Source organism: Schistocerca piceifrons, chromosome 4 (assembly GCF_021461385.2).
Source record: "Schistocerca piceifrons isolate TAMUIC-IGC-003096 chromosome 4, iqSchPice1.1, whole genome shotgun sequence".
Lineage (NCBI taxonomy): Eukaryota > Metazoa > Arthropoda > Insecta > Orthoptera > Acrididae > Schistocerca > Schistocerca piceifrons.
In genome coordinates this window covers 386,142,614-386,154,883 of record NC_060141.1, presented here as the reverse complement: position 1 = coordinate 386,154,883, position 12,270 = coordinate 386,142,614, and the positions used below count along the sequence as shown (strand labels likewise).

Sequence of the window (12,270 nt, the reverse complement as noted above, 5' to 3'; positions counted from 1 at the left end):
GTTTTTATGATTTGCTTTGTCCATTCTGTATAACTTCTGCTTGTGTTTTGCAAGGAAAGGAACTGAATTGCACTATATAAGAGTTCCACATTGTTGATGGCTGATACGTTTTTTATGAAGGCACAGTTCTGTCACAACCTATTCATAAATAATGTGCAATAATATTCTGCTGCTCTTGGCCTCACACTTTTACGTAGTATATTGACACAATATTATTGCGCCATAAATGTTGAATGTGAGAGGTCCAAGACAAGCCACATTCATATGGAATGTGGTACACATCTGGGTTTTGAAGACAGATTATTTATAACATCACAAAAGAAACTTTTTGTCTTTGATTATGGGTGCAAACTACACCAGATGCCATGTTTGTGTAGGAGCCTACCGATCTTTCTAGTGATTGGGCCTGTGTAAGGCAGGTGACTTTTGGCTTTTTCTTTATCAGTGCTAATCTATTCCTCAGAAGTTATCGATTTTAACTGCAACACCCGCTTAGTTTGACATTTTGAGTTCCCATTCATTCAGCATATTGTCCGTAGGTGTTGTATTTCTTTGACAAGGCTCACCTTATCTGACAGCATTCAAACTTAGTGGATCAGTCTTTAGCACAGATGTCGGTGGCTTGAGGTGTGGAGATAGAGACCATTGTGGATGGGATTTCTATGTACAATGTGCCCCAATGATCCGCCCATTGTTCTCTTAACTTACCAAAGAAAGGTAGCTGCCCTCTTTAAAACTCTGTCGTGAATTTTATATTAATATAGATAGAGTTTATATGTTTTAGAAACTATTTAAAAAGTTGTTGTTATCCGCCCCTCCCCAAGTGGCTACACCACAAATGTATCATCCACATTTCAATAGAAGCAAGTTTGTTTGTATTTGGTGGCTTCTAGTGCATTTGGTTCATAATGTTTCGTGTATAGGTTTACCGTGACAGGGTAATAACAGACTGCAACACAACACACTATTGGTATGTTCATAATATTCTCCACCAAACAGGAAATGAATTAATTTAAGGACATATGGTAAGCAAAAAGTAATAGATACAGCTGTATCACACATCAAAATATTGTGAATAAAATAGAATTGACACCCTGACTGTACACTTGAAAGAACACCATTAATCAATGATGCTCAGAAACCTGGGGGATAAAATGCAGAATGCCTTATACAGTGTTCCCAAAGGATAGACAGAATGACAGAGCTCATTAAGTGTCAATAAATATCAGGTAAAGCCCATAATAATGAGGAAACAACCTGAGTGTCTGGTTACAAGGTTAGTGGTAAATTTCTAGAGCGAGTTCCATTATTTAACACATTTTAGTTGGGCCACAGTAGTTGCTGCAATATCCCAAAAGTCTTAAATGTTTTTGACTTCTTTGTGTGGCTCCTACTTACAAGATAAAGGAGAAAAGCAGATTGTCTGTTTCAAAAATAGTGTCATTGATTTCAAAACTGCTGTTGGCAATTCTGTAAGCAGATTCTTAATGCACCACCAAAATTTTCATCAGTCAAACTGACCCTCATTTTGCAACAGGCTTTTTCGATGAAACCAACCATGGAAGTACACTGCAACAATGAATATGTGGGAATGGATCACACCTCCTAATGTGTTTCACAAGTCATGTAGCGTTTTGTAGAAGCACGAACATCCATCTAGCGGCTGTCCGAAGTACTAAAAGAGCAAACAACTGACTGAACCATAATATCTACAGGCACTGATCAGAGACATTATTAGATGAATAATGAATTTAGTTCATATGCTGAACAGTAACTGAACTCTCGTTGAGAAAAGTGAATATTGCTAAGGGCTCTGAAAGCACAAGTGGTAAAGAAAGATTTATGACTGGCGAGATAGTGTGTTCTATTAGGCTCAGAAATGTTGATCAAAGCAGAATGGTTTTCAGGGAGTCTTAAAGTGTGTGTGTTTTTTTAAAAGTATTGCTCACTAGCAAAAAAGCAAGTTCACAATATTTCTCTCTGGCAAAGCGAATACAGAGCCAAATGGAGACAATAAGTAGTAGTGGCACCTACCTTAGATATCAAAGATAAAAATCTGTATGGATCCATAAAAATTAGTTTTGTGTTGGCTAGGGATTATGTTTCAGTAAAGTAATTCTACAAACTTCTGAGGAGGGTGATTCACATGAAAACCTCAAATTACTGTAATATTTTTAAATGCAACAATGACGTTGAATGCATGTATTCCACCACTTCAGAAATGCCTAGATACTACAGTGAAGGAAATATTTTGGTCATATGTGCATAGTCAGTTGTGCGCCACTGTTTTCACTTTTTCCTCACTTCTAAAATGCCTGCCTCCCATTGCTTCTTTGAATGCTTACACATTCAGATTTAATTTCCTGAATAATCTCAGCTGCCTTACAGGCTGTATGTTGCCGGGCATTGTTTTATTGAAGCAATACTCTGAATTCAGAAGTCTGTGTTGTTTACTTGTGATTGCAGGACGAAATTGATTTTTCAGCACGTCTGAATAAGAAGTGTTGGTTACTGTCATTCCGCTATCCATTTAATGCTTCAAAATTACTGCATTTGCGTCCCAGAAGAGAATGAGCATGATGTTTCTAGCAGATGGTTGAATGCAGAATTCTTTTGGTGTCAGTAATTAGTTATGATGCCATTCCTTGCTTGACCTTTTCATTTCTGGTTGGTGATAGTGGAACCAAGCCTCATTGCCTGTAATAGTTTTTCGCAGAGATGCATCACTTTCAACGTGGAAATGACACAAAAGTTCTTCACAGGAATCGACATGATCATATTTCAGTTCGGCAGTCAACTAACGTGGCACCTATCTCGCAGATAATGCACTGAAATTCTGTACATTGTGAACAATATTTTGCACTGTACCAATACCAGTCTTCAAGCTTATGACTACTTTGTTCAGAGTTACTCATCTACTCTCATTTACAAGCTCCTCCGCTAATGCAATGGTCTCATCCGTCACTGCAGAGTGAGCCTGCCCTGGTCTTGGGGTATCCTCCACAGAAGTTACACCACGCCACTAATACACTTGCTGCAATGACAAACACAAATCACCATACTGTACTGTCACTTTGTAATGAATTTTGATTGGTTTGACACCTAATTACACAAAAAACGCATCTTGACAGCAGGGCAGCCATCTTGTTGTGGAACCTGCTGTCTTCCCCTGCGTTGTAACATCCTTCTGCCACCTGTCAGTCACTTCTGATCCTCAAGGAACACAATTGCCACCTGCCAACTCATATCACACAACTTTTCAAAATTTTATGGTATTTTTTAGGTTTTCATTTGAATGATCCTCGTATAATATGGAGTCTACTAAAATCATTACCTAGAAAAGCTTCAAATTTTTTTATGTTGTTTCTAAATTGAAGAAGATTTTGGTGTTTACGACTAGAGAAAAGTGAAATCACCTTGTATGTCTGAAAACCCAGTGTAGTGTGTGGATGCAGAAATGCTAGATTTCATGTACCGTGTGTCTGAAAGGAAATAAACCATATTGTCCTGTGGCATTCCATACAACTTGGTGAGTATGCAAAAGAAACTATGCATTGCAGATTTATTAGGTAAAATAATTTCTGTGGGTTTTCAAGGATTACTAAAGAACGTTAATGCTGTCACTACTTGAGATCCATTAAATGTTAAGATATCATGATACACATTTTTCCTTATAGTTTCCCAAGAACATAAAGCTGTATGGAGAATTTCTCTTGTTTTGTTGTTGTGCCTGCCAATTATTATGAAAATAGATCTTCCATGTTACTGTACTAAAATGTCAAATAAATTTTATGCTTGCAGATCATGGTTCATCACGTTCATATAGCAGAACTCGAGAAGCGAACAGTCACCGCTCACTGGACAGAGATCGTGAACGTGATCGAGAAAGAGAACGTGAGAGGGAACGGGACCGAGAACGTGAGCGGGAAAGGGAACGTGAACGTGAAAGAGAGCGAGAAAGGGAACGTGATAGGGAACGTGAAAGGGAACGTGAGCGAGAAAGACTTAGACTTGAACGTGATAGAGAACGTGAGCGTCATCGTGATCATGACAGAGATCACGATCGTGACCACAGTCGACGACATGGCCGTTCCAGGAGTAGGGATCGACATCATTCATCCAGAGGTCACTCCAGTAGGTAAGTGATATATGTTATGTTGGAAAAAGGAGAGATGTGTTGTGAACTTTGAGTTAAGTAATTCGTAGGCTGCTGTGAAAAATTCAGTAGTATTTGTGTCATTGTGTTTTGATAAGTAATACTAGATCTCAGTATGAAACCAGTCTGTATTCCAGAAGTTATTCAAGTTCTGTGAAACCACAATGACAAGTAAATATCTGATAGTTGTTTCTAAATAAGTGGAGCCATGATTGGCTTGTCTTCTGTATATTGCTGTATGTCAGTCTCAGTGAAGATATATATATCACAGAACTTATTACACAAAATCATACATATACTAATCTCTTTGAATTTGCAATTATACATGTTTCATATTGTAGAGGCCAGCTCAAGACATCAACCCATTAACTGTCTGAAATATTTGAGGCCTCTTCATGATGTGGCAGCTTCAGTCTCCCATAAATTTAGCCTGTTGATTCCAGGCACTCTTTGGGTTGCTCTGAAATTTGACTTCAGCTACTGCTTAATGTTGCACCCAGCATATATTTGACAGCTGTGTGCAAACTGGTTTATGCAGAGGTATATCAGGCTGTTCATAGCATACCTGGCAATGCTAGTTCTGAGATAGCTGCAGTAGATCATGCTTGCATAGCTTGGAGATTAGTGAACTGAAATTTAAAGTCAAAAAAATAGATTCAGCTTTCTGTCTCACATTCTTGATACATCACATAAGAATTAAGACAGTATATTTCATTATTATTGAAAACTGACTACCAGATGAAGTATAAAAACAAGGTTGGAAATTTTCTTTGTTATATGCCCAGATATACCTTTTGTGAGAAAAAATGTTACACATAAGTTCCATATTTTCAAATGTATAAATAGGAGCGGGCTCGACCTTGCTTAACAGAAATGTTCAGAAGTAGATGATGGTATTTGATTGTTTGAGGCAAAAATCACTTCTGTGGACAACATCAAAGGTGTGTTTGGTTGGGAAAGAGATGGGTGACTTAAATTGAACCCGTCATTTTCACACTTTGGCAATTATTGCAGGAGCAGACATATGAATACTATGTGAAGTGTTACTACTAAAAGGAAATAAGCAATTCTTGCTTTTTCTATGACTGTTGCATTATATACCACACAGTGAACAACATGAAAGAAGAGAATGCTCATTATGAGTGAAAAAATGCATGAGCAAACAGTAAAAGATTGGGAACTTGACATTTCTTGGTGGGAGGGAGCCTTCTTTGAGAGGACAAGTATATGACGAAACTGTTTGAAGATGAGGAGTATAATTGCACCTTCAAATTGCACTCTGTGTAACAGAAATTAATGAAGCAGTACATTGTGATGAGAACAGCAGTTGTCACTTCCGAGAAGTTACTGGCTACTCTTAAGATCCCATGTTACTTGTGAAATAAAGTCTGCCAAAAAACTATACTTTTGATACTTGGGTACTTCAGCATTCTCACTTCAAGTTCCACTTCTCTTCAGGGTCTCAGTGACATGTCTTTCTCTGCAGTAGTGTGACTGTTGACTATGCCATGTATTCTTCTAATGAGCAGTATGTTTTGTTTGATGGTATATCATATTTGTTCATGTAGTGATTACTTCTACTGCCGATGTCTCAAAAAAAAACAGGCCTTCAGTTCACAGAGTCAATTACTCTTGTGTTCATTGCACTAAGTTGTCATATTCTACCTTCTGTCTTGTGGAAACCACTTTATATGCTGTGAAGTGCACAGGTGCAGACTTACCGCTTGAAAGCAAGTGCCAGTGTATGCTTCGGCTTCTATCGGCACCATTTGTGTAACCTCATATGTGCATTCACACACATATAGACTTGTGTTTTGTTCTGTACAACATGCAACAGCAAGATGGGGGCAGCAAGTTTACTGTGCACTAAAAGGAACATGTAAAATTCAGGAGGGAATAATGGCAGTGATTTGCAAAGTATTATGGTTACCATGTAGTAGAGTTGTTGAGGTGCATACAGGCACAACAAAAAAACTGCTAAACGACTAAGCTTTCGGCCAAAAGACATTCTTCTAAAGTAGATAACACACATACGACCACAACCACAGTCTCCAGCTGCCGGGGCCGGTCTGTGAGCAACTGCGTGTGGTTAGAGAAGCAGTCTAGGTGGTGGGGTAACGAGAAGGCTATGGGCGGGGAGGGGTATCAGGGTAGAGGTGTGATACAGTATAAAGTGCTGCTTGTGGGAGTATACAGAGAAGTGTTGAGGACAGGGTAAGGCAGCAAGGCAAGGTAGGGGAGTGGGGAGGAAGAGGAGAGAACTAAAATGACTTTGCTTGAGTGGGGGAATAGAAGGTGGTGTGGTGTTGGGAGTGGGTGCGGGGTAGGGTATAAATGGGTGAAGGACAGTGACTAATGAAGGTTGAGGCCAGTGGGGGGTAGGGGGGGGTTGGGAAATTAGGATCTATTGCAGTGAGAGTCCCACCTGCGCAGTTCAGAAAAGCTAGTGTCATAGGAAGGATTCAGATGATGCATGCAACTAGGTTGTCCAGCTGTGTCTACACCACAATTTGTTGGTGGACGTTCATGCAGACAGCTTCTTGGATGTCACGCCAACACAGCACAATATTTACCACTTATCTTGTAAATCACATGACTGCATCCACAGCTACCCCTGCCATTGATTGGATAATTGATGCTCGTGACTGGACTAGAGTAGGTGGTGGCAGGAGGATGTATGGGGCAGATGTTGCATCTAGGTGTGTTACTGGAATGTAATCCATGAGGCAAGGGCTTGAGAGCAAGGATGGAGTAGGGATGGTCGAGGATATTGTGTAGGTTTGATGGTGACATAATACGGGAATGGAAATGATGGCTGGTAGGATATTCCTCATGTCAGACGATAGGTAGTTAAAACCATGTTGGACAATGTGATTCAGTTTCTCCAGTCCTGGGTGTACCAAGTCACAGAGGAGTGTTCCTTTTTGGCTGGATGGTGGAGTTGGTGGGTGATTTGAGAGATAAGGTGTGTGAAATCTTTTCTGTACAGGGTTGGAAGGGTAATTTTGGCCTGTGAAGGCCTCGGTGGGTTCCTGGACGTATTTGTAGAGGGACTGCTTGTCACTGCAGGTGCGACAGCTATGGGTGACAAGGCTGTAAAGAAAGGACTTCTTGGTAGGGAACGGGTGGCAGCTGTTGGAAGTGGAAGTATTGCTGGTGGTTGGTAGGTCTGAGACGGTTAGAGGTCCTAAACTAGAGCAGCATGCACAATCCAACCTCAAAAAACTGTCCAACCTGTTCACTTCCTACTCCCGCCTTGGACTACCACTATCCACCACCTCTACAACAATCTCCAAACATCCCCAACCCCTCCCCATAGCTGACTAAACCTGGCTCGCAGACTGCTAAATTTACCCCACCCTCATAAAGTCACTCCCACCACCATACAGAATTCAGAACCTAAACAGACATGAAATATAGTCATTTCTTTCCAAAGTCCTTACCTATTTCCCCATTTCCAAATTCAATCATACTCGACTTGTTAAATAACTTCTTTCCTTATCCAGGTCCCTACAGTGGAAACACTTGATCGCCACGAGCCCAACCAACCAGACTCAACCCAAAGCCAAATTGAACCAAACCTGACTCGGTTCACTCCTCCATCCAACTGTGATCCACCCTAGCTACCCCCAAATCACCCCCTGTTAACATTCCAGAATTTCCTAAACTCAAACCTTGCGTCACCATCATTCCCCAAATCCATCAACATGCAAGCTAACTTTACATCCACAGAAAGAACTACAATCCACCACCTGAAAACTGATCCTGATCTTCTGAGCTTACCTGCTGACAAAGTCTATACCTCAGTGTTTTCGAACTGGAAGGATTACTTGGCAGAAGGACTTCACCAGCTGTCTTATTTGCCCATCTACAAACCCTACCACAATGACCGCTTTCCAGACATTGAGAAAGATCTCCAGTCTCGCCTCAAATCCTTAACCCCTTCCCAGAACTTCTTCCCTGAGACTCTCTCTCTCCCATCTCCCACCTCCCACCCCCACCCCCACCCCCTGCACCCTTACCTTCTACATGCTTCCTAAAGCCGTAAACTCAACCACCCATCCCCCCAGGGGATCCACAACTCTTTTGTGGATACGTGCGTAGCGAGCACGGGGCCCCGAGCTAATGTGGCCTTCCTTCCTTTCCGGGCTGCATACCTTCCCTTTCCGCATCCTTCCCCATCCCCTGTCTTCACCCCCCCCCCCCCACCTCTGGCTCTTTCCTTCACTTTCTCCCCCTCTGGGAGTATGGTTTGCGCCTACGTCCGGAGACGGACGCTTGTAAATGTACCACATTCTTCTTCTTCCTTGCTTGTATGTCTTCTTCCTTCCCTTGTCCTTCTCCTTTCCTTACCTCTTCTCTTTACCCTTTTCTCTGCTGCAGCGTTTGAGACCCCCTCTTCTTTCCTTTCCCTTTCTCTTTCTTCCTCCCTGTGCGTGTCTGAAGGCCGACCCACGCACTTCCATGCGTAGCCGGTGACGGGGTAACGGGTAATTCCCCGCCCCGGGTAGACAGGTAGGACACGTACGTACCCCCTGGTAAAGGCCAGGCCCAGGGAGGGGTGATTACCCGAGCTGATACCTTCCGAAAGTGCCGATTGGTCCCTCCGTCCGTTTGTCGGGAGGTGTGACCGGAGGTGTGAACAATCACCTAAGGCGGGTGTGCCCTCGGTGAGGGCCCCCACAAGGGAGGAGCGCGCCATCGGAGACGCCGGTAATCATGGGGGATTCTTCCGCAATGGTTTCCTCACCTTCCACTATGTCTGCTCACAAACGTAAGTTCACTGAGTCTCAGCCACAGACGGTTCTTCCATCGTTGCCACAGTTCCTTGTTGTTTCTCGGTCTGACGAAGGTCACGACTTTTCCACGGTCAACCCTTTCATTATTCAGAAAGGTGTCGACGCAATTGCGGGTCCTGTAAAGTCTTGTTCCAGATTACGGAATGGTACCCTGTTGTTAGAAACACACAGTGCCCTCCAGGCTCAAAAATTGCTGCGTACTTCTCTGCTCCACACCTTCCCTGTCCGGGTGGAACCGCACCGTACCTTAAATTCCTCGCGTGGAGTCGTTTATACACGCTCCCTCGATGGATTGTCTGACGAAGAAATTCAGCACTACCTGTCTGACCAGGGCGTCACCGCTGTTCGTCGGGTTATGAAAAGGGTTGACTCGAACATCATTCCAACCCGCACTGTCTTCTTGACATTTGACAAAGTTCAACTCCCATCAAAAATCAAAGCAGGCTATGAGATAATTTCCGTTCGCCCTTATGTCCCAAACCCTACGCGTTGCTATCGATGTCAGCGGTTCAATCACACCAGCCAGTCCTGTTCCAATCCGGCCAAATGTGTTACGTGTGGCAAGGATGCCCATGAGGGTGCTTGTCCACCTCCATCCCCTCACTGCATCAACTGTATGGGTGACCACGCTGCTTCCTCTCTAGATTGCCCCGTTTTTAAGGATGAAAAGCTCATCCAGGAAATAAGAGTGAAGGAAAAGGTGTCGACCTTTGCTGCTCGAAAGTTACTCGCCAGTCGACAGCCCACCGTGCCTCAGAAAGGAAAATACAGCACTGTCCTTGCTTCTCCTCGGCCAACAAAGGAGGCGGCCACGCAGACTTGCGACCTCACATTTAGTACCACGGTCGTCAGATCGGCCAGCGCAAAGATCGCCCGTTCAACCTCACCACTTTCGCCTGCCCACTCTATGGCTCACCCTTCGTCGGGTTCTGCTAAATCTCGAGCCCAAAAGTCAGACGCCAAGTCTTCGAAAAAAGGGCATTCTCGTGAAGAGTTTTTACGTACTGCAACTTCACAACCATCGGTTCCTCCTTTATCTAAACATCATACCTCAAAGAAGGCTACGAAGAAACACAGTTCCTCTCCTTCTCCGCCAAGGCGTGTCCCAACTACAGCACCACCTGGCGGAAATCGCCCTCGGCCATCTTCCGTGTCGCCGAGGCGCACTGCTGGTGGCCGGTCAACTGGCCGATCGTTGGTGGCAGGAGCTGCTCCTGACCAACCTATGGATCAGGATCTTCTGCCTTCGACTGAATGCCATTCCATGCTGTCGGTCGCAAGCTCTGAGCAGTCGTTGAGTTGACAGCACCCTTGATCACGTTTCTCCATTTTCTGTTCACCCTATGTCCATTATCCACTGGAATATCCGCGGCATTCGCGCCAATCGGGATGAATTGTCGATCCTCTTACGATCCTACTCGCCGGTCATCTTCTGTCTTCAGGAAACAAAGCTGCGTCCCCATGACCGCTTTGTTATCCCTCATTTTCAGTCCGTCCGATATGACCTCCCCTCTGTTGAAGGCACTCCAGCCCATGGAGGACTCATGATTCTGCTCCATGATACTCTCCATTATCACCCAATCCCCTTAAACATTTCCTTCCAAGCTGTCGCCGTCCGTCTTTCCCTTTCTGGATACACGTTCTCTCTATGTACGGTATACATTCCATCGTCTACACCACTGGCACGAGCTGATCTCCTTCATCTTCTTGATCAGCTTCCACCCCCCTATTTGCTGGTTGGGGACTTCAATGCCCACCACCCGCTTTGGGGATCTCCACATCCTTGTCCACGTGGCTCACTATTGCTAGACGTCTTCCACCAAGCGGATCTAGTCTGCCTCAACACTGGGGTCCCCACATTTTTGTCTGCCTCCACGGCAAATTTATCTCATTTGGACCTTGCGGTCGGTACTGTTCCGCTAGCCCGGCGCTTCGAATGGTTCGCCCTTGATGATACACACTCGAGTGACCACTTTCCATGTGTCCTTCGCCTGCAGCCTCAACTGCCATATATGCGCTCGCGACGCTGGAAGTTTGCCCAAGCCGATTGGACACTTTTTTCGTCTCTAGCGACATTCGATGACCGTCGCTTTCCCAGCGTCGACGATGAAGTCACACATTTTACCGACGTTATTCTCACAGCTGCGGAACGTTCAATACCACGCACCTCCGAATTGCCCTGGCGCCCCCCAGTTCCTTGGTGGAACGAGGCATGCCGTGACGCAATACGTGAGCGGCGACGTGCTCTTCGCATTTTCCGTCACCATCCAACTTTGGCCAACTGTATCCGATATAAGCAGCTCCGTGTGCGATGCCGTCGCGTCATCCGCGATAGCAAGAAGGCAAGCGGCAATTCTTTATTAGCTCATTTAACACCTTCACTCCCTCCTCGGAAGTTTGGAGTCGGCTTCGACGGTTCTCAGGCGCGCCTAGTTTCTCCCCGGTCTCTGGGCTCACTGTCGCGCATGATACCTTAGTGGACCCCGTCGCAATTTCTAACTCATTGGGTCAGCACTTTGCTGAGATTTCGAGCTCTTCAAATTACCCGCCAGCGTTTCTCCTGAAGAAACGTGCAGCGGAAGTGCGACATCTTGCTTTCTCCTCTCAAAATCGCGAAAGCTACAATACTGTTTTCTCCATGCGCGAACTCCAACATGCACTCTCTTCTTCTCGCTCCTCCGCCCCAGGACCGGATGGTATCCATGTCCAAATGTTGCTGCATTTATCAACCCATAGCCTGCGCTACCTCCTTCGCCTTTATAATCGAATTTGGACCGACAGTACCTTTCCCAGGCGATGGCGGGAAGCTATTGTCGTTCCCGTTCCGAAACCTGGAAAGGACAAACATCTCCCCTCTAGCTGTCGCCCCATTTCTCTCACGAGTAGTGTCTGTAAGGTTTTGGAGCGTATGGTGAATTACCGTTTAGCTTGGTGGCTGGAATCCCGCAGTCTTTTAACACCAGCCCAATGCGGATTCCGACAACATCGTTCTGCCGTTGACCATCTTGTTGCTCTCTCCACTTATATCATGAACAATTTCCTCCGGAAACGCCAAACGGTAGCAATATTTTTTGATCTGGAGAGAGCATACGATACCTGTTGGAGGACAGGCATCCTCCGCACACTGTTCTCTTGGGGCTTTCGAGGCCGGCTGCCCCTTTTTCTTCGCGAATTTATGGCAGAGCGCACATTTAGGGTGCGGGTGAACACTACTCTATCCCGTACTTTCTCCCAAGAAAACGGGGTACCCCAGGGCTCCGTGCTGAGTGTTGTACTGTTTGCCATTGCCATTAATCCAATTATGGATTGTCTCCT

General features: G+C 44.7%; 1 protein-coding gene across 2 annotated transcripts in view; it reads left to right on the top strand.

The window, feature by feature from the left end:
- LOC124795116 (serine/threonine-protein kinase PRP4 homolog) overlaps nt 1–12,270 on the top strand; it is a 164,002-nt gene that overhangs the window by 56,329 nt on the left and 95,403 nt on the right. For both annotated transcript variants that reach the window (XR_007016646.1, XM_047258972.1), the window contains exon 6: nt 3,802–4,138. Coding sequence is in view for 1 of the 2 variants with exons in the window: in XM_047258972.1 (XP_047114928.1) it covers nt 3,802–4,138 (337 nt within the window). In the remaining variant the exon portion in view is untranslated. The remainder of the gene's footprint in view (nt 1–3,801; nt 4,139–12,270) is intronic.